The 21645-nt window shown below is 35.2% G+C and overlaps 1 protein-coding gene across 1 annotated transcript; it reads right to left on the reverse strand.

Annotated features, from left to right (window-relative positions):
• Window positions 1-1435: 1435 nt before the first annotated feature.
• Window positions 1436-6024, reverse strand: LOC110640128 (vesicle-associated membrane protein 714). Its single transcript, XM_021791316.2, has 4 exons — window positions 5579-6024; window positions 4294-4484; window positions 3416-3579; window positions 1436-1870 (listed from the first exon to the last, which is right to left on the reverse strand). The coding sequence occupies exons 1-4, from the start codon at window positions 5793-5795 to the stop codon at window positions 1780-1782; spliced, it is 663 nt and encodes a 220-aa protein (XP_021647008.1). The 5' UTR covers window positions 5796-6024; the 3' UTR covers window positions 1436-1779.
• Window positions 6025-21645: the final 15621 nt, after the last annotated feature.

Consider the following 21645-nt stretch of genomic DNA (forward strand, 5'->3'; position numbering starts at 1 on the left):
AAAAAAGAATATAGCACATAATAAATTAGAATTTAATATTTTTCTATACTTACTTATATTGTAAATCAAATTTGAACTCCCATAATTATATATATATATAATTTAAAATTATAATTATATTAAGATTAAAATTATTAAAAAATATTAATAAAAAATTATAATAACCAAATAAATTTAATTTTTAATTGTAATAATATTAAATTGTTAAGTAAATTTTAGCCAATCTCAATGTTCTCCACTCATACATTTATATATTATATAGTAATCCTAGTAAACTTTATTTATTATTAATAATTAATCATATTAATAAATAGGAATCCATTTAATTTAGAATTTTTATTTTATTTTTTATCAGATAACATTTGTAAAAATATATAAATAAAAACTCTCCAATAGTATTCCTATCACTATATCAATACAAATAACTTAAATTATATAAAAAGAATTATCTAATAAAGAGTCTAAAATAAAATTTAATTTTATAATTATAGTATATATTCATAAAATTTAACTTTTCAGTTTTTATTTGTCATTGAATTAATCCTGCCACAAGTTGTTGGAAGAAGATAGATAACGGTGCAGTCTATTTCCAAATCCAAATTAAAATTAAAATTGAGTTGGTGATTTAAATTGAGTGTGAAAAAATTGAAATCACATCAAAAAGATTTCTCTCAATTTCAATTTTATTTTAATTTAATGTTGAATTAATTCAACTGATTCATCTTCCTAAATTCAATTTAATCAAAATTGACAATTAATTTTTATAAATTTGACAATTAATTTTTTATTTTTATAAAAAGTAAAAATATGATTTTGTTATACAAAGTTCAACTAAATCAGTCAAATTTAATCTAATTCAATTTTAAATAATTCAAAACGATTTTATTCAGAGATGAGAATGTTAAGGTGGATGAGTGGCCATACTAGACTAGATAAAGTTCATAATGAGAGTATAATTGAAGATAAGTTGAGAGAAGGGAGATTGTGGTGGTTTGGTGAAACGTAGACATACGGAGTCTCCAGTTAGACAAGTAGAGCACATTAGGTTAGAGGATAGAGAGAAAAAAAATGGAAAGACCTAAATTGACGTGAGGGAGAGTAGTACAACACGACCTAAAAACATTACACATTTCTGAGGTTTTAATCCAAAAGTCGTTTAGAGCGGATGAAGCGAATTCATATAGCCGACTCCAAATTTTTGGAACAAAAGCTTAGTTGAGTTGAGTAAATTTAACTGATTTTAATTTAATTTCAATCTGATTTTAATCGACCCAATTTCTTCCAATCCAAAACCAGACGGCCCCTCGAAGAAGGGACTAAAGCTATATATATGTTGGTGAGAACTACAACTCCAATAAAATAATAAGCCCGAGCAATTGGCAAGTGTCAAGAGCTCTGCTTACGCATAAACCATGGCCTCATAATAATACTCCTGTAAATGAAGGTAAAATGCAATTTCTAAACAAGAATTTCATGTTTCTCGTTTGATATTTAAGGACTCCAATATTTTTCTATTAGAAAAAAATATCTATTCCAAAACTAACATTAAATTACAGTATACACAGATGATTCATGACAATAAAAGTGAGGCATACAGGGCTTCTCAAAGCATATATCATTTGTGCCATATGCAACAACAGCATGACAAACTACAGTATTATTTCTGGCACCTTGTAGAGGTATAGATTCCTCGTAAAGACTCAAAATTTCACAGCTCACTGCAGAATTTCACAATTCATTACCATACCTCAGCATATTCAATGCCGGTAAAACAGCCAATCAAGACCTGCATGAAGGTAGAGTGATGCCTCCACAAGCAGCAGCAATTATTATGTACAGCAATAGAACAATCACGCACGTCAACAGGGCCCTGTCAAGTAAATATAGAATTTGCACTCACTAAAAATGTCATTAAGCTATTAAACTAACAATTTTAAACCATTTGAACTATGCCATTATGATTGCTTTGTGAAGGTTCAGGGTTCTGCATTGTACCACCTAAATTAACACACACCTATTTACAATAATTCTTCTACTAGAATTCAATTCAAATGAATTTATAGTAAAATTCATGTGCTTAAAATAAATTCTAAAATGATACAATTCATTTGAATGCTATTATTTGGAATAATTGAAAAGCAAAATAAATGTCTCCACTTTCTTATTTTACCCTTGTTTATAAAGAGAGGTTTAATTTAAATAGGGGAGTGTTAATTTATAATAATAGACCCAATAAAATGAATTGAATTCTTGCAAAATTATGCAACTTTTGGCATGATTCTATTTCTTCCAAAATGAAATTTTTTAAGTTGGAAGAGTTGATCCTAGTAATTATATAGAATTAACCAAATAACACTCTTTAGGTTTCCAAATACACACTTTATAATCTACATGCAAGAGAAAGAGAATGAGTGGATCCACAACAAGATAGGTGTAGCAGCAATGAAATCTATTGTATAATGGAACAACCTATAATCAGAGCTTGGAGTTCCACTTTGGAGGCATGAAAATTCAAGTAACTGAAGTGGTGGTGGGTATATGGGACAGAATAAGGCATTCTAGACACATCAGAAACAATCTTCTGCGATTGTTATAAAAGCTACATTTATTTTGGTATCCAACCCTAAAGGATTAGCCAGAAAGGTACAATTTGTAAGTCCAGCACAGGGTGTGGAAGGTTTGCATATACCTATAAATTTTTGGTAGTTTATATGAAGAACAAAAACTATGACGTTTGACTTTGATGCTCCAGTAGTTAACAAACATTGAGATTTGAGACATCCATATCAAATGCCTTCTATATCATCAACTAACTAATATTTTTAAGGGATTTAAGGTCAATTTAGCACGTAGGCTCAATTAGACACACAAGACATTTCTATGGTCAATTAATACCTTGAATTTGGTAAAGATATTTCCAGAGTCAATTGTATCTTGAAGTTGGCAAAGACATTTCTATAGTCAATTATATCCTGAATTTGTCAAATTAGATCAATTTGACACAAATCTAGACTGTCCGAACACGCACTGCAAAGGAGCTAGTGAAGGGAAAATTGACCTTTGCCCAAAATGAATTTTTCCCGCAAGAGGTCCCTTTCCTTTCCTACATGTCTATCTCTTGCATTTTTGGCCCTAAAAATTGTATTGTTGTTCTTTTTTCTTACTATTATTTTTTTTTTAACTCTATCTTTAGAGAATTTGTCACCCTAACTATTCATTTTTACCCTAACATATAGTTGTTGGACCAGGATACTGTACTGGATTTAAGCAACATAGTTTAAAGTTTTTAAAACATTCTCCAGCATCTTTTAATCAGAAACCAACAAATAAAGGCTGGGGTGTTTTAATGGTTTAGTATCTCAGCATCCACAGCAAAAATAAACTGAAATCATGACTAAGAAGGGTAAGAGCTTACAAGAGCTTGGCATTTTTCATCCAAAGTGCTCTTCGGAGACGCTTAGATTGCTTCCTGAAGTGAAATGCACTGTCTTGCATTGTTGCAGTTTTGTCAACAAGAAGCTCAATCCGGTCACCTCTCTCTAGTATCTTTTCAATGTTTTCTACCATGATTGTGCGAATCTGCAAAAAAATACCACTGCTTGTAAGCACAATAAAACAGGACACAACCACACAACAGCTATTAATCATTGACAGATAAAGCATGACAAAAAAACACAGCGATAATTTAGAAGATTGAAACTGACAATTTAAAAGGTTTGACTATAAAACCAAGATGATTTAGAAGTTAGTTAGATGATAAATGGACAAAGTGATAAATGATCTTGCTTGATGCTCACTGGTTTGAGCCCTATGTAATGAATCCTACACTTCTTTCTTGAAATCTGATGTGACTTTGATATGCGTCACATTCCTGGAAGACGGGAAAATAGCATGACTTGCATTGCATGCCTTAACTGGCAATAAATAGTGCGTAATTGAGAAGAATACATGCTTCCACAATATCAGTTACATGATATATTGACACAAAATGAATGTGATATCTCTCTCTTGCGCACATGCTTAAACTGTGGCCTCTTGTAAGTAAAAATCATAGAGTAAATAAATCCGGAAATCTAGAAGCGAAAAACAAAATATGCAAATTAGTGAAAAAAGTGCTTGAGCATAAAATACAACAATGTGGCTCGTTTTTTCTTATGGCATTTTCAAAGAGCCAACAGTCCATAATAAGGGAAAACAATAATTTCAAGCAATGATTCATATGCAATATAAAATGAAAAAGAAATGACCAATGAACAAGCAAGCAAATTTTCCAAGGACAACAGAGGTACTTGCCTCGCCAACTTCACCCCTTACACGATTGAGAGTATCAACACTTGGGTTACTAGAGAAAAATTCCATTTGCTGATGCAAGACCCTCGAAAACTCATCATTCATTGCATAAGCAGGTGCATAGTGGGCCACTCTACCATAGTTTTTCATGAACCTCATATGAATGTCCTCCAAGTATGAAAATGGAATTCTCCCTAGATCAGGGAACAAAATATCAAATTATACATCACAGAAGAACAAGAAAAGAATGGTGAAATTCGTCCATTCAGACTTCTGAAATTCACAATTTAGCAATAGCTCCTAAAGAGTAAGCAAATTTTACTACATATTACATTCTGTAGTTAGAATATAAATTTAAATAAAAACTGGTCATGAAAAATTAACTAATTCACTTCCAATCTCTCGCTTGTTGTGCTGCAAACAGTTTGTAATGTTTGAATAAACAGTTTGAAACATTTTTTCTACATGTTTTATGACTTATCTATCACATCACCATATGCCTTCATAAATACAACATACAGATGCATTATGCAGCTACTAGACATTGCACTGCCACTCCATGATGCCCCAGTCCACCATAAGAAACAAACAATTTCGAAGCCCAGAACATTAAGGGGCAACATCTAATTAATGAGCCAAAAGTAACAAAGTGACACTTTATCATAGGAGTCCTAATTTAATAACAAATAATTAATAAGTGAAACAAAAAGGGTGAAAAAGAAGTAACAGTACCAGAGAAACTGCATAACAATTCTTTAGTGAAACTGCCAACAATGGATAATACTAACAATGCACCAAATTGACTGAAGAACAAAGATGAGAATAGAATTCAGATTTCATTTAGAGGAAGAGTAAACTAGAAATTGTAAGGGACCAACTTTAAACACCTGAGCGAAGCTTTAATTGCTGTTTTTTTAGCTTATCTGACCAACTCATCAGGAGGAGGTTCTCAGCTGACAATTTTCAGTTGGAACCTCAGCCTTTCAAATGGGATTAAAACACAAAATGAAGATGCAGCAAAAACTTCAATCTGAGGAAATGGAAATCCAAAGGCAATATCCCAAGCTATTTTTCAATTCAAATCAATAAATAATAAAGCCATCCAGTAATTCCAACAACCATATTTAAAATCCTACATTCTACAAGCCATAAACTTTAAAATCAGTATAAGCCAATAAAACAAGCATCACTGACACTAAGCTTCACCGTTCTAACTCAAATAACTCCATCAATTCAGTCAAATTAAGCAGAGAGCGATCAAATTGAAAAGAAAGGGAAAGTTACGCACGGCCAAAGGTGTCGTTAGCCATGCAGAGAAAAGTGAGGCCATCCGATCTGAGAATGTGAAATATATAGCGATCTTGCGAAAAGCACAGCCTAGAATCAGCCTCAGATGGAAGTTTCTCGAGGATCCGCCTAGCCACCGACCCTGTGTTCCCCGTCACCGCGCTGAACTCCGCCAGCACCACCGTGCCCCGCGCCACCACCGCGTACACGATCGCCATCTCTATCTAAATTTCGTGTCTCTGTATGCGTATACGTTTACTACATGGAAGAGAGGTTTCTCTCTCTTTTTTGTTTTCCTTTTTGAATATTTTCTTGGGATTTCAGCCTTTGGAAGCTAATATAAGAATTAAGAAATTAAGTTGACAAACGACAGGCTCGAGTGGAGCCTCCCAGAGATGCCACCGGCGATTCTACACACGGCCGTTTTAAGGTTCGTGGGATTTGGTATGATGGTGGGGAGTGCAGATAAGGCTTGTGCTACCTCCCTTCCCGTCGTTACACGATTCCACAATTTTCATTTTTGCGCTTTCCCATAATTCTATTTTTAAATATTATTTAAAAAACTGAAAAAAAATTACCGAAATTTTTATATTAATTAAAAACATTAAATATAACGTTAATTTAATTTTTAATCTCGTTTAATTAAAGATATTAAATGAGTTTTTTTTTTAAATAATAATGTTAAATATTAAATTATATATGTCATTTTTTTAAAATTTGTTTATCATTATTTCCTTCTTTATGCCTAGTATTTTTTGATATAAAATTAAGAAAATGAAAATGTAAATATGCGTATGCTAATTGAATCATATGATTTTATTTATTAAATCAAAAAATTTTATATAACTTTTTCATATATTTGATTGGGAGCTTTTTATAGTGATTTTGTTTTTACAAAATAAATCTTAATTTGTTAACAATAGTCATTATACGACTTATTAAAATAAGATTTAATGATAAAAATTATAATTATTACTTAAATTTTATAAAATTATTATTTAACCTTTTAAAAAAAATAAATATTAATGAATTAAAAAATTATCTTAACTTTTATAAATGTCCAAACAGGGCGGATTATGATTACCTCAACGCCCTCTTCAAACCCTCTTTAGTTTTTCATGTTGGCTCCCTTCTTTCAGTCAATTATAGTCTCCTCTGTCCCTGTCTCTGTCTCTTTTCCGTTTCTGTTTCGTTCACACACCTCTCACTGCTACGTAGTTGGATACATATGATACAAGGTGAAGGTACCTCTTCTCTTTTCCCTTGCCATTTCTATCTTTACTTTTCAATGTCTTTGTTTTACACTCAAATTCAAACTCAATGTTCATGATTGTTGATATCAATGTTCGATTACATTTTCGAGCTGGTAGAAAAAGCATCTTCTTTTTAAAGCGTTTTTCTGTCTGCTTCCTTAATTAAGTTGCTTTCCCTTGTATTTCCTTGTTGAACTTTCTGTCTGTTTCTTGGTATTTTAGAGCGCCGGAAAAAAGGGTTTATCACTGCTCAACTATTGCAGAACATATGCTCATAAATGTTCTTTTTCCCCTCTATGTATTTTTCGTATAGCTTTTTTGGGTTTATTTGAAATACTCCTTTAGTAAGGCTTTTCTGCCCAGAAGAGAGATGATAAAAAAAGGAAAGAGGCAATTTCAGACGTTCAGTTAGATTTTTTGTTATTGAAGTTGTTAGTGGTTATTAGAAAAAAAAAATGATGATGATTCATAAGGTTCTTATAATTCTGGTAGTTGGTAGTCTTGTTCTTGTGCTTAGAGACATTGTGTGAAAATAGATCCGCAATTGAAAATTAATTGGCTGAGGTCACAATGATAATTTGGTTGTGCTTGTAGTTGAAACTTGATGTTTTCTGAACGTCTTAAATTTTTCTTTGCTTTGTAGTTGAAACTTGACGCTTTCTGGAGACATTGTGTTAAAAAAGATCAGCAAATGAAAATGAATTGGCTGAGGTCACAATGATAATTTGGTGATGCTTGTACTTGAAACTTGACGTTTTCTGAATATCTTAAATTTTTCTTTGAAACTTGACGTTTTCTGGAGACATTGTGTGGAAAAAGATCAGCAAATAAAAATGAATTGGCTGAGGTCACAATGATAACTTGGTGATGCTTGTGCTTGAAACTTGACTATTTCTGAACATCTTAAGTTTTTCTTTGCTTTGTAGTTTAAACTTGACGTTTTCTGAACAACTTAAAATTTTCTGTGCTTTGTAGTTGAAACTTGACGTTTTCTGAACATCTTAAATTTTTCTTTGCTTTCTAGTTGAAACTTGACGTTTTCTGAACATCTTAAATTTTTCTTTGCTGATTTCTTTATTTTTTTTAATACAGATGCTACATGGGCTGTTTAATTGTCAGCAGTATTGAATCAAGTGAAGGGTTGCGATAGGTGACAACCAGCATAAAAATTTTCGTCACACCCTATGATATGGATTCAAAAGATATAAACGTTGGGGCGTCCTCTACTAACGACGCGCTACATCGGAGCCCGGGTGTAGTGATAAATATGTAAGGGTGTAGGGCGTTCACCGAAAGCGACGCGCCATGCCGGCGCCCGGGTGTGGTGTTAAGTGAGCAAGGGTTCCCACATCATGGACGGGTGTGGGTAAAGAAGTTAGTCCATAGGACAGAGATAGTGGAACAGAACACAAGATAGACATAGAAAACAATAGAAGATATCATAAAAGGAGACCAATTAGGAAGGAGCAGGATAGGAGGAGGATCAGGGTTGGTACTTGGAATGTTGGATCACTTACAGGAAAATTAATGGAGCTTGTGAATACCTTGGAAAGGAGAAGGGTGAATATTGCTTGCATTCAGGAGACTAAATGGGTAGGAGAGAAAAGTAAGGAAGTGGGTAATTCAGGGTACAAACTGTGGTTTACTGGAAAGGAGAGAAACAAGAACGGAGTGGGTATAATCATAGACAGAACATTGAATGTAACACCCCCATTGTATAGCCTGGTATATTTCACTGTTCCGGTGACCGGTGTCAGTCCGGACAATTAATGGGATTAGGGCCACACTTAAGACAATTTGAGAAGCCATAAACACAAATAATTAGTAATATTTAATTAGTTAACTATAAATAAGAAAAACAAAACATAAGAGGTTAAACGAGCCGAGAGTCACAAATGATGAGTGACCTCCTGAACGCAGCTGAAGTCATTTTAAACTCAAATTTCGAACTGTAAAAAGTGACGCTGCGGTCCTTAGGACCCTTATGAACACAGTGAAAAAGAGAAAATCATGAAAAAGAACTGTTAAGCCAGTCAAATAATTAGGTCAGGGAGCTGGAAGAAATATTGGATTATTTGCAAACCGGGATGAACCGGCGAGGGGCAATTTGGTCAATTGACCCCGAGAGCTGACTCCTGACCTAACTGTCAAATAAAATCGGAGAAAAGAAAATTTCGGAATCGAGAATTAAATTAAAGAACTAATAGAAAAAAAAAAAAAGGAAAGAGGTTAGAAAAGTCAAAAGTTATGACATCATGCATGATGTCATAACTAAATTAATAAATTGAATTAATTAATTTGGATTTAGGGGTCTTCCATAAGCCAAAAAACGTGTAAAGGAAAACAAAAGGAAAAAAAATTGGGATTTTCTTCTTCTTCTTCCATCAAGTGCCACCCATCTCTCCCTTTCATTCTCACTCACTTGTTTCACCATTTTTAAGAATTAGAAAGCTTGAATTTCCTTACTTACTTCCATAAATTCACAAAGTCCCAACATTAAAAATTATCTTTACATGTTGAAGAAGCATTAGAGAGTAAAAAGAAAAAGAAAGACTTGAAGGAAGTAAAACCTAGAAACCCACCAAGCAAGGTTAGTGTTTATCTCTTAAATTTTTCTTTATATTAATGATTAACTATTTGTATTAAGTTGCAATTTGATAAAAGTTAAAACAAAATGTTAAGATAAGGGATCATAAAGATTTCAGCCAGCATGGTATGAAGGTATTGTTTCATGGTTTGATTGACTTAAATGAATATATGAACCTTAAGTAGTTGAGTTATTATGGTTTAAGGCTTTGAAAGTAGTTAAATATAATGAATTAGTGAGATTAGGGTTTCAATGCTAGGGTTATGAATCAAAAATTGGAGAAATACATAAATGGCATGTTTAACCTATTGTGAAATGAAATAATGGTCAATTATGACCAAATAAGTTGTGTGGGAATTATTGGAATAAAAATCAAATTCGTAGGTCAATGGTCATGCTGCTGGCAGCATGACCAAACCTACTTTGAAGGACCAAAACTCAAATTTTACAAGTCCAATTGATATGCCACCAATTGGAGATGAAAATAGACATAAAAGAGCACAATTTTCATTAAGGAACCATGGCCAAAAACTGACCAAAACTTGGTGAAACAATTGACCAAAGTGGATTGATTGCAGGCTGCCACTGCACTAAACTGACCAAATGAACAGTAACTGTTCATTTGGTCATAACTCGAGTTAGACAGGTCAAATTGACCTGAAATTTGGCCAGGGGTTAGAGGGCATATAGATCTAAAACTTTCATGAAGAACATCACCCCAAATTATGCCATTAACCCATTCAAATTATTGAGCAAAATTAGGTTACCAAACCTGCAACTCTGCAGAATTTTCATTGAGCAGCAATGTTTGGATAGCTATAACTCCCTCTAGAAAACTCGGATTTAGGCGATTCTTGAACCGATGGAAACCTAAGACATAGTAGAACATTTCATATGAAGAAAGTTAGACCAAATTATGAACTTAACTTAATCAAATTACTGACCAAAGTTGGACCAAAATCTGCCAGAACCCAAAAATGCAGTATGAACAGTGCACGTGAACAGTAAACTTATTTTGGCCATAACTTGAGCTACAAAACTCCGATTGAGGTGATCCAAAAATGAGAATACACTTAAGACAATAAGGAACATTTTCTATGAAGGAAGTTTTATCAAATTCCAACAGTAGACCGACCAATGAAACAGTGCAACTTCGGAGAACCAAAACCGAAAATTGGCAATTTTGCCAAAATGACCTAAGCTTTAAACAAATGACCAAAACCAACAAGTTTGGTGACCAAAATGTGGTATGTGGGTGAAGTTGGAGTTCCCATACCTATTAAGCCTTAGAAAGTCAATAATTTGACTTGAATAGGACAGTGAATAGTAACCCGAAACACAAAATTTTGAGAACGTCGAATTTAACACGTTAGAGCTAGCTAAATGTGAAGTTAAGTTTATTTTGGATTTATTTTAAGTTTTAGTACTGAAACATTGGAAAATTTCGTGTTTCAGTGGAAAAAAATACCGGGACAGAACCCGATGAGTCGAGTCAAGGCCAACAGCGACACTGCTTTGAGGTTTGTGCACAACATATACTTTTATAATCATCTTTTGCATAATGTTTTGAATAATGTGAAATATTGGATTATAACATTTTTATGATGTTTGATTTAAATTGTGAAAGTTATTGTGTATATTTGAAATGACAATGTTTAGCAAATTGTTAAGATAAGTTTTGAAACCACAGTGTCATGACCATATATTTGAACACCTCACTAGCACGACTAGTGGGGGTAATTAGTTTCGAATTTTGATTTCTTCTCTGGAGAAGTGTTGAGGTGTGCCAGTAGAAGAGGATGTGAATGGATATCCATATATTTGAGCTAGCTAGCCTGTGATATGATTTCTCTTTAGCCTCTGGCTATTGAGATTCATGTGATTTCTCTTTAGCCTCTGGCTATTGAGATTCTATTTGTTTCGAATGGCGTGATTTAACTGTGGGATTTATGAAATGTGTTTTGATACTTTGAAATGAACTTGGTTTACATGTAAAATCTCACAATGCATGATTGTATTTAATTTTCATGTTTAGCCAAATTTTTGAATGAATGTGCTTTAAGCTTTGCATAAAGATTATTTTAGTATATTGTGCACCACTGAGTCCTAGTACTCAGCGATAGCTTTTATTGCTGTCGCAGATACAGAGACTAGAGGAGCAGCAGACTGAGCTGCTGAAGTGTGTGAAGTCATCAGCTTGAAGCCTTCGGGTATAATTTATACCCTAACTGCAAATACTTCTTTTGATGTATATATTGCACATAAATGTATGGACATGTAAAAATAAGTCTTGAGCAGCTTGTACACAAATTTGTATGAAGTTTATAATAAAGTTTAGTTTGTGTTTCTTTTGATATAAAATTGTAAGGATGTGTATAAATTGTTTTGTTTTTAATGAAATATGAATGATATTGTTTGACAGTATTTTGAGAATTATTGAACTTGTGAATTTTGAGAAATTGGTTGAGATTGAGTATGAATTTGAAGCAGTGGTTAGAAAATTATTGGAAGTGCTTTTATTTCAGGTATTTGAAGAACTGGTTTCTCAAAATACAGAGGAAACTCTGTCAAAATTTTTATAAAATTTGCGTAAAAATAAAATGGGCCAAAAATATTAACTAGTTTTAATTTAACTAAATGTTTTAAGTACTTATTAGATAATGCTCACCACTTGTCAAAAATAAAAAAATTGTTTTAAAATCCCTTGTAGGGTACTTAATGAGTTATCAGTAGGTGAAGTTCGGTAGTTCATTAGGTATTCTACGGGATCATGTTACGCCTTACAGGGGGGTAAGGTGTGACATTGAAAGACGCAGTAGTAGCTGTGAAAAGAGTAGGAGATAGAATTATACTAGTAAAGCTAGTACTAGAAGGAGAAACAATAAATATAGTTAGTGCTTATGCCCCACAAATAGGACTAGACAGTGAGAGTAAACAAAGGTTTTGGGAAGATATGGATGATTTAATGCAAAGCATACCGAATGAAGAGAATGTTTTCATTGGTGGAGATTTGAATGGACATGTAGGAAGTGATAGGCAAGGTTATGAGAATGTTCATGGAGGTTTTGGTTTTGGCAGTCGAAATGAGGAGGGAAAAAGCATCCTGGATTTTGCTATGGCATACGACCTAATACTAGCAAATACCTACTTTATAAAAAGAGAGTCACATTTAGTGACTTTCAAAAGTGGGCAACATAGAAGCCAAATCGACTTCCTCTTAACCAGGAAGACAAATAGAGCTCTATGCAAGGATTGCAAGGTCATTCCAGGAGAGGCTTTAACAAGTCAACATAGGTTGGTGGTCTTGGATGTCAAGTTTAGGAACAATTCAAGTAAGGTCAGAAGAAATAGTGTAGCTCGAACAAAGTGGTGGGAGTTCAAAGGAGTAAAACAAGTGAAGTTCAAAAATGAGCTTCTCGAGTCCGAAGTATGGAAGCTAGATATGGAGGCCAATGATATGTGGATACAGATGGCATCAAAGATTAGAGAAGTAGCTAGAAAAGTACTTGGAGAGTCTAAAGGACATGGACCACCCTCAAAAGAGAGATGGTGGTGGAATGAGGAAGTACAAAAGGCAGTGAAGAGAAAAAGAGAATGGTATAAGAAATTACCTAAATGTGATAATAATGAGGCATATGAACAGTACAAGATAGCAAAGAAAGAGGCAAAAAGGCGCTTAGTCAAGCAAGAGCACAGGCTTTGAAAAGTTATATGAGAAACTTGGAACTAAAGAAGGGGAGAAAGATATTTATAGATTAGCAAGGAGTAGAGAAAGGAAATGTCAAGATCTCAATCAAGTTAGGTGCATTAAGGATAAAGAAGGAAAAGTGTTGGTGAAAGATGAGGACATTAAAGAAAGATGGAGAAATTATTTTAATGATCTCTTTAATAATAGTCAAAATGGAAATAGCGTGAATATAGATTATAGAACAATAGAAAAGAATGTAAATTATACTAGAAGGATTAGATCTTTAGAAGTAAAGGAAGCACTTAAGAGAATGAAAGTGGGTAAAGCCTGTGGGCCCGATGAAATACCAATTGAAGTGTGGAAGTATTTGGGAGATATGGGAGTGGCATGGTTAACTAAATTATTTAATAAGATTCTAAACTCAAAGAAAATGCCTGATGAATGGAGGAAGAGTATTTTAGTACCTATTTTTAAAAATAAGGGAGACATACAGAGTTGCTCAAACTATAGGGGTATTAAACTCATGAGCCATATGTTATGGAAAGTCAATCATTATATTATTTCTGTGTATATTCTGTATTCTGTATTCCTATTTAGGATTTCTTATTTAGGATTTCTTCCTAATTAGTATAACACAATTATAGGAATCAATTGTATATAAATACCCATGTACAGATTAATTGAAATCAATGAGAATCATCTCTTTCTACATCTCTTTCTACATGGTATCAGAGCAGGCCATCTAGGGTGACTATTTGTTCTCACCACCCAGCTCAGGAGAGACCTTGGCCGCCGACCGGCCGTTTCGATTCCGATCAACATTGCCAGCGTCGCCTCAATCCCCTCATTCCACCACTGTGTGCTGTTGCCTGATCCAGTACACCATTAAAGGACTTCTGAGGTTTGGCTCTCAGATCCTATTTCGGTATTTACTTGATTTGTGATTTTGGATTATTTTGTTGTCACAAGACTTTGGATTAGCGTTTCGGTTAGTTTCTTTGTCTCAACAAATGGCAGACAATAAGAATGTTATTTCTGATGTGATTCCGATGATGACTAAGATCACGGAACACAAACTTAATGGTTCAAATTACCTGGAGTGGAGTAAGACTGTTAGGGTCTATTTGCGTAGCATTGATAAGGATGATCACCTTACTAAAGATCCACTCATCGATGATACACAACAAACTTGGCTAAGGGAGGACGCTCGGTTGTTTTGCGGCTTGAACTCGATTCACAAAGTGAGGTAATTAGTTTAATTAATCACTGTGAATTTGTTAAAGAATTGATGGATTACTTAGATTTTCTGTATTCTGGTAAAGGGAATATCTCCCGTATTTATGATGTTTGTAAGGCATTCTACCGTGCTGAGAAAGAGAATAAGTCTCTCACGGCTTATTTTATGGATTTTAAACTGGTATATTATGAACTTAATGTATTGTTGCCTTGTAGTTCTGATGTGAAAGTTCAGTATGCCCAACGGAGCAATCGGCTGTTATGAGTTTTCTTGCCTTCCTTCGTAGTATGAGATCGCTAAATCTCGATTCTTTCGATTACGAGATTTCCTCTTGCATGAAACATTCACACGGGTCCTTCGTACAGAGAGTACCCAATCTTCACAGCCTGCCAGTAGTGCTATTATTAGCCGTAATCCAAATGGACAACAGGGTAATAGAAGAGGAAGTAGAGGAGGAATTACAGCAATGTAGTAATCAGCATAATGGAGAGGCTAGTTCTAATCAGACTCAAGAGGAGTCATTTGTTATTATTGTCATGAGCCCGCCATACAAAATATAATTGTCATGACTGAGAAGAAAAATCAGCGATCACAGATGGCAAATATGGCGCAGAGGATTCTACGGTATCTTCCTCCGAGAAAACTGCTTTGGTATCTCAGAAGATTTTGCACGCTTTTCCCAAAGATCGTGCATCTCTAAAGCCTACCAGTTCCCTATCATCGCGATCACGAGTCGTAAATCCACTACATGCCTTGTGTCTTCCTCATCCAAATGGGTTATTGATTACGTGCAACAGATCACATGACAGTAATTCTAGTCTTCTATCCGCTTTTGGTCTAATCCCACTTCCTCATCATTACTTTAGTGATGGTTCTACTTCTTGTGTCATGGGTTCTGAATCGCGAATCCGACTTCGTCAATTTCTTTGTCATCTGCTTTGTGTCTACCAAATTTCTCTTTAATCTACTTTACATTAGTAAACTTACTCGTACCTTAAATTGTTCTATTTCCTTTTTTCGATCGGTGTTTGTTTGAGGATCTTACGACGGCAGATTATTGGTAGAGGACGTGAGTCGTGGTCTCTACATTCGGAAAATCATGTACCGCGGTCGCTTGTTTGCTCAAGATCTGTAACACCTCTTGAAGCTCATTGTAGATTGGGTCATCCTTCTTTGTCTACCATGAAGAAGTTGTGTCCTCGCCAGTCTTTATCGATCTAGAATGTGAGTCGTGTCGGCTTGCAAAACATCATCGCTTTGCCTTCGTGTCTAGAGTCAATAAACGGGCTTCATCCCCTTTGAGTTAGTTCATTCGATGTTTGGGGTCCTTGTTCATTTCTAAAACTGGATTTCGTTATTTTGTTACTTTTGTTGATGATTACTCGTGTTACTTGGTTATATTTAATGAAGAATCGCTCGAGTTGTTTTCTATCTTTTGTGCCTTTTGTAATGAAATCAAAACTCAATTTAATATTTCATGCGCATATTAAGAAGTGACAATGCTAAAGAATATTTTTCAAAGACAATTTCAGTCTTACATGACACAAAATGGCATTCTTCATCAGTCTTCTGTGTGGATACCCCATCCCAAAATGGCGTGGCGAAAGAAAAATCGGCATCTTCTTTAGGTAACTTGTGCTCTTCTTTTTAATATGAAAGTTCCAAAACACTTTTGGGCAGATGCAGTTTCTACGGCATGTTTTTTGATCAATCGTATGCCGTCTTCTGCCCTTAATGGGGATATTCCTTATATTGCTTTGTTTCCTACAAAATCTTTGTTTCTGTTGAACCCGTATTTTTGTTGTACTTGTTTTGTACGTGATGTTCGTCCATGAGTTACTAAATTGGAGCCAAAGTCACTCAAAAGTGTCTTACTTGGGTACTCCTGATTCAAAAAGGGTACCTGCTTTCTCCTACTCTTAATCGTTATCTTGTTTCGCAGATGTCACATTTTTGAGTCCACTCCATTTTTTCTCAATCATCCGTGTATGAGAGTCGTGGGGAGGAGGATGATATCTTAATATATACGCCCAATCAATGTCTAGTCCTCTCTCACACTGCTTTCTTCGTCTCTAGACCTACTCGGCCTCCGTTGTTCATGTTTATTCCAGAGATTGAGATTACCGACTCGGATCCTCCACTAGCTACTTCGTGGGAGATCCGCACCTCATACCGATCATGATTCGATCTAGATTTACCCATTGCTCTTCGTAAAGGTAAACGTTCATGTACTTACCCTATCTCTTCTTTTGTTTCTTATAATCAATTGTCTTCTTGTTCTCGTGTTTTGTTACTTCTTTAGACTGCTTCCTATCCCTAATCATTGGTGAGGCACTGTCTCATCCTGGCTGGTGTGCTGCTATGAAAGAAGAAATGGAGGCTTTAGATGCTAATGGTACATGGGAACTGTTGCCTTTGCCCACTGGTAAGAAAGCTATTGGTTGCAAATGGGTATTTACAGTAAAGGTAAATCCTGATGGTTCTGTGGCTAGGTTAAAAGCACGCCTTGTAGCAAAAGGATATGCTCAGACATATGGGGTTGATTACTCTGACACTTTTTCTCCTGTAGCTAAACTTACTTCTGTTCGCTTGTTTATCTCTTTATGACTACATATGATTGGCCCCTGCACCAATTGGATATCAAGAATGCTTTCCTTCATGGTGATCTTCAGGAGGAGGTGTATATGGAGCAACCACCTGGGTTTGTTGCTCAGGGGGAGTTGGGTAAAGTTTGTAGGCTTCGGAAGTCTCTTTATGGCTTGAAACAAAGTCCTAGGGCCTGGTTTGGGAGATTCAGTGAAACAGTACAGGAATTTGGTATGCAAAAGAGTAAGTGTGATCACTCAGTATTTTATAAGCGATCCGAGGTTTGGTCTAATTCTCCTGGTAGTCTATGTGGATGACATTATCATCACTGGGAGTGACTCTGCAGGTATTTCATCTCTTAAAACCTTCCTCCAAACCCAGTTTCAGACCAAAGACTTGGGATTATTAAAGTATTTTTTGGGTATTGAAGTTATGAGAAGTAAGAAGGGTATTTTCTTGTCTCAAAGAAAATATGTCATTGATCTATTGACAGAGACAGGAAAATTAGGTGCTAAGCCTTGTAGTGCACCAATGACTCCAAATTTACAAATCAAGTAGGGGATAGTGAGTTGTTTGAAGATCCAGAGAGATACAGGAGATTGGTAGGAAAATTGAACTACCTTCCATCACTCGTCCCGACATTGCTTATGCCGTTAGTGTGGTAAGTCGGTTTATGTCTTCCCCAACCTGTTGCTCATTGGGAAGCCTTGGGACAAATCTTGTGCTATCCAAGGGAGCTCCAGGAAGAGGTTTGTTATATGGTAATCATGGGCATTTGAATGTTGAATGTTTTTCAGATGCCGACTGGGCTGGATCTAAGGTTGATAGGAGGTCAACTACTGGATATTGCGTTTTTGTTGGAGGAAATTTGGTGTCTTGGAAAAGCAAGAAGCAGAGTGTAGTTTCTCGATCTAGTGCTGAATCCGAATACAGAGCCATGGCACAATCAGTATGTGAGGTAATGTGGATATTTCAATTACTAGATGAGACAGGTTTTAAGACCCCCCAACCTGCGAAATTGTGGTGTGATAATCAAGCTGCTCTCCATATTGCTTCTAATCCGGTATTTCATGAGCGGACCAAACATATTGAGATTGATTGTCACTTTGTTCGTGAAAAGATTCAACAACAGATCATCTCAACAGGACATATCAAAACTGGAGAGCAGTTAGGAGATATTTTCACAAAAGCTCTGAATGGAGCTAGGATTGACTACATTTGTAACAAGTTGGGCATGATTAACATCTATGCTCCAACTTGAGGGGGAGTGTTATGGAAAGTCAATCATTATATTATTTCTGTGTATATTCTGTATTCCTATTTAGGATTTCTTATTTAGGATTTCTTCCTAATTAGTATAACACAATTATAGGAATCAATTGTATATAAATACCCATGTACAGATTAATTGAAATCAATGAGAATCATCTCTTTCTACATCTCTTTCTACACCATACTATGAAGTTGTGGAAGAGAGTTGTGGGAGAGAGTTGTGGAGCATCGACTACGTCATGATACTTCTATCTCTCTCAATCAATTTGGTTTTATGCCCGGTCGTTCAACTATGGAAGCGATCTTTCTCATTAGAAGCTTGATGGAGAAATATAGAGATGTGAAGAAAGATCTACACATGGTTTTTATTGATTTGGAGAAGGCTTATGATAGTGTTCCAAGAGAGGTCTTATGGAATGTGTTAGAACAAAAGAGGGTATCTATTAGGTACATACAAGTATTGAAAGATATGTATGAAGGAGCAACTACTATTGTGCGCACAGTGGGAGGGGACACAAGAGATTTTCCGATCTCAATTGGATTACACCAAGGATCAGCCATAAGCCCTTACCTTTTTACATTAGTTTTAGATGAACTGACGAAACATATACAAGAGAGTATTCCTTGGTGCATGATGTTTGCGGATGATATTGTTCTAATAGATGAGACACGAGAAGGAGTCAATAGGAAGCTAGAACTTTGGAGAAGTACTCTAGAGTCAAAGGGTTTTAAGTTAAGTAGAACGAAGACAGAATACATGCATTGCAAGTTCAGTGAAGGCCAAACTGGTGATAGGGAAGGAGTTAGTTTGAATGGAGTGGTACTGTTCCAAAGTAATCACTTTAAATATCTAGGCTCAGTCCTTCAAGTAGATGGGGGATGTGAGGAGGATGTTAGTCATAGGATTAAAGCCGGATGGTTGAAGTGGAGACGTGCCACGGGAGTTTTATATGATCGTAAGATTCCCAATAAATTAAAAGGAAAATTTTACCGTATAGCCATACGACCGGCTATGTTATATGGTAGTGAGTGTTGGGCACTGAAAGAGTCGTATGCATCTAAGATAAGAGTTGCAGAGATGAGAATGTTAAGGTGGATGAGTGGCCATACTAGACTAGATAAAGTCCGTAATGAAAGTATTAGAGAAAAGGTAGGAGTGGTGCCAATTGAAGATAAGTTGAGAGAAGGGAGATTAAGGTGGTTTGGTCATGTGAAGCGTAGACATACGGAGGCTCCAGTTAGACAAGTAGAGCACATTAGGTTAGAGGATAGAAAGAAAAAAAGGGGTAGACCTAAATTGACTTGGAGGAGAGTAGTACAACATGACTTAGAAGCATTACACATTTCTGAGGATTTAACCCAAAATCGTTCAGAGTGGAAAAAGCGAATCCATATAGCCGACCCCAAAATTTTTGGAATAAAGGCTTAGTTGAGTTGAGTTGAATTGAGTATTGAATCAAGTGAAGGTTAAGACAAGTAATTTGTTGAATGATGGCTAGATATTTCATGAGGTTAAATAATGCTACTCTCTATCTATTTGAAACCGGTAAGGACATGGTTATTGTGTTTAGGAGAATCAGTAGAAGAAAGAATCTGTGGTGGTTTAAATTACATTTAGTATGGTACACATCTTAGATTAATAAGACCACCAACTGAATGCCCTTAGGGAATAAAAATTAGACTGTCATAGCACTGACTGATAAGGAGAGATTTCACACTTATGAATGTGTTCAAAAATTGATGTATTTGTCCAAGGGATGCATATGTATGTTGGGGTGTGTGTGTGTATGTGCAGGCACATGAGTGTCTATATATAATATATTGGACCATAATCAACAGTAAGTAACCCATATAATTACTGAAGATTTTTGTAGGGACAAGCATATAATTACTGAAGATTTTTGTAAGGGCAAGATATGTGAGTGTGGTTCCCTCTCTCTTTTGATTTCTGCAAGCGTGTGCTGATCAGTGATCTGCTTGAGGATCAGATCAGACGACATTGTAAACATTTTTAACCAAACAATTGTTGATGATATCCTTACAGTATGGACTCTGAAAATGATGATATGTTAATTAAAGAATGTGTACCATTGTAGAGTTGGTGTGTCAAATTCTTGTCTGCATGGTATATTCATAGTGTTAAAGCTGTAGAACATGAAGAAAGAGAATCTAGTTCTGAATCATGTGAATCCTTGAGTTGACAAAGCATACAGAATTTGTGGTGCATTAGTGCTTTGCTGTGTCAATATGGTGCTTATAGAGTAATTTTACAGTACAACAGTGATTCCATGTCATAATATTACATGGAATGGCAAGATTATTATACATTAACACGTAGACTAAAACAGTTTTTATTTAAAAAAAAAAAGGATTTGGCAGCTATCATATTTTGGGACCCACATACACATACATGTCTATTTATTATTGGGTTGTCATTCCATGTAGGCTATCCTACATGGAATCACAAGGTTATTATATAATTTCTCATGTAGCTGGGTTTGGAGATGTCATATGCAAGCTTCCTAAACTATCATTCACCAGTTGGCAGCCAAAGCAGAACAGTAGGTTATGTGCTGTGGTTTGTTAGTTGTTGTAAACAAATATTGAGAGTGTAGTCTGTTGACAATAAATCGTATATAGAGCGAAAAGCGACTGAGAACTAAACTATGCAGAATATATGTTATCAGAATACATATATGTGGCATCAAGAAGGCATTCAAATATAGAGATGTGACTTTTCCATGTTGAAATATGTTCCAGTGTACTCTTGGGACAAGGATTTTTCTTTCTTAACTAGGACCTGCTAGGAATTGACAAACCAGCAACTGCATTTGAATCTCATGGTCTTTGGTGAGGGACATCAAATTGTTGTCATAAACAAATTGAAATTGCAGTGAATCTGCAAATCAAGCAATCCATGGCAGAATTCACTTTCTCCATTGGCACACTATACTTTTGACTGCAAATTTGCTTCATGCTTGCTAATTGTTTGATTTATTAGGACGACTCTAGGCTTGTCTGCATTTCATCAAATACAATACCTTAAGAATGCAGAATCCTTCCCATGTAGCCAGTAAATATGGTCTATAATTGATTTTTCTCTTTTTCCGCATTCTGTGATATAAATTATACTGTTGCTTTAAGCACCATGTAAGCAAGATTCCAGTTTTTATGGTGTCTCATCATTATTCTTTATCTTCTTTTATGATTTTACGACCAATTTGTCAGTCAAGCATCCATTTAAGTATCTCTGTAGCATTATGAAATGCTATATGGATCTCAAGTTGAGTGTAAATAACTTACAGTTCCTAAAGTTTTGCTTATCTTGTTAAGTGGTCAAAATTCCTGAACTAGCAAATTCAACCTTATTAGAAGCAGATTCTTTTGGTTGAAGCTTCCCAACTAGAGACTTCATTTGGAACCTCCTGAAACAGTATCAGTGTTG

The sequence above is a fragment of the Hevea brasiliensis genome, chromosome 1 (assembly GCF_030052815.1).
Source record: "Hevea brasiliensis isolate MT/VB/25A 57/8 chromosome 1, ASM3005281v1, whole genome shotgun sequence".
Taxonomy (NCBI): domain Eukaryota; kingdom Viridiplantae; phylum Streptophyta; class Magnoliopsida; order Malpighiales; family Euphorbiaceae; genus Hevea; species Hevea brasiliensis.